Source organism: Gossypium hirsutum, chromosome D09 (genome assembly GCF_007990345.1).
Source record: "Gossypium hirsutum isolate 1008001.06 chromosome D09, Gossypium_hirsutum_v2.1, whole genome shotgun sequence".
Lineage (NCBI taxonomy): Eukaryota > Viridiplantae > Streptophyta > Magnoliopsida > Malvales > Malvaceae > Gossypium > Gossypium hirsutum.
The window spans coordinates 33,327,726-33,329,259 of NC_053445.1; the positions used below are offsets into that span (position 1 = coordinate 33,327,726).

The 1,534-nt window shown below is 40.7% G+C and overlaps 1 protein-coding gene across 1 annotated transcript; it reads right to left on the reverse strand.

Moving 5' to 3' along the window:
• Nucleotides 1–201: 201 nt before the first annotated feature.
• Nucleotides 202–1,317, reverse strand: LOC121220817 (uncharacterized). Its single transcript, XM_041100362.1, has one exon. The coding sequence runs from the start codon at nt 1,062–1,064 to the stop codon at nt 432–434; it is 633 nt and encodes a 210-aa protein (XP_040956296.1). The 5' UTR covers nt 1,065–1,317; the 3' UTR covers nt 202–431.
• Between the last annotated feature and the right edge of the window lie 217 nt (nt 1,318–1,534).

The window sequence follows — 1,534 nt, forward strand, 5'->3', positions numbered from 1 at the left end:
TTAACTCGATTCTAACTTAATACAATCAGTATAATAAACGAAATTTCAACATATATATAGTAAAATTTACTTTTAGTTATTCAAATATTTAGTTCACCTTGAGTTTAATTTAATCTTTAAATAACTCTTAATATATATATATATAAGCCGTAACTTTTTTGTTTACCTGAACTTAATTTGGTTTCAAATTACCATCAAATAGAAATTGGAAACACACTTTTAACTTCTGAATTCCAATCAAGAACAGAATTTTTTTGACCCTCCCAATTCAAAATCCTGTTTGTGCTCACTCGACACTGAGTTCACTCGCATGTGTCGACTCAGCCGAATCATTGCCCAAGTTAAAAGAAAAAAATAATGGTATCTCATTGTCATCAATCATAATTAAGCTGGTTTTGGGTCCTTTTTTGTTTTTTTTTTTATTTAAGGGCCTATCCATCAAACCCGGTTTGGCTCCAAACTGCATCCCTGACCCGCCTCAAGTCGCGGCCCTTGAGCGTGCGACCAACGCCTTCAAACACCGACGCCCCACCAGATTTCTTACTCCGAGCGTACTCACGTGCTAAGTACTCATGCGGCGGCATCATCTCCTCCGACTCACCATCATCCGAGTCATGTATAGACTCCACCGAGTCCACTCTGTAAATCTTACTCCAGTCAGGCACGTTCACGGGCGCTGATGTGGCCATCTTGTGTCCACGTGGCGAAGCAGCGGCTGCCACCTTGTCGTGGCCGCGAAACTGGTGCACGATCCTAGGCTTGCTCGAAGAAGAATCCTCGAAAGCCAAAGACAACCCGCCCACGTGGCGCTCATCTCGAGGGATTCGGCGGCGGCCCAGGTTCCCATTCCCATTACTCTCATGCTCGACGCGTGTAGTCCACTCGCTCCGTGGATTGTCGTCACCCTGGTCGTGTCGGTCTGAGACGGTATCAACCATGGACCAGACATCATCCTCGCCGAGTTCCGTTTCGTCCGTGACGGTTTCCCCTTGGTTGTGACCGTAACCGTAACTCCCGAGGTACCGTTCGCTTCTGCTGGTGGACAATCGCCGGCCTTTCGCCATGAAAGAAATCAATACTATTGAGTTCCAACAAAGAAAAAGATAAAAAGGACCAAAAAGAGAAATTATAAAAAATGAAATGGAGTCCCTTTGAGAAGAGACTTGAACATAAGGAGGCTCAGGGGGGGGTAGCTATGAATATATATAGAATACGACAATGGAAGCCATTTCATTTCATGTGAATTTGGACTTCATTTTGTCTTCATTTTCTCTCTCTTCTCCACACCACTCACTGCCATTGTCCAATCAGATTCATGGTAAGAGAATATACTGCCAACGAAACTCTAATTTTGCATTCATTGTGGATTTAGTAACCCTACTTTTTCAATTCATTAATATCGATAGTTAAATTCTATTATTACTTTTATATTATGTACAAAATTATAAATTTAGTCTATGATTATTAATTAAATTATTGTTAGTGATTATAATTTTTGAATTTTAAAATTTTAATCTCAAAGCAATCTATAGTT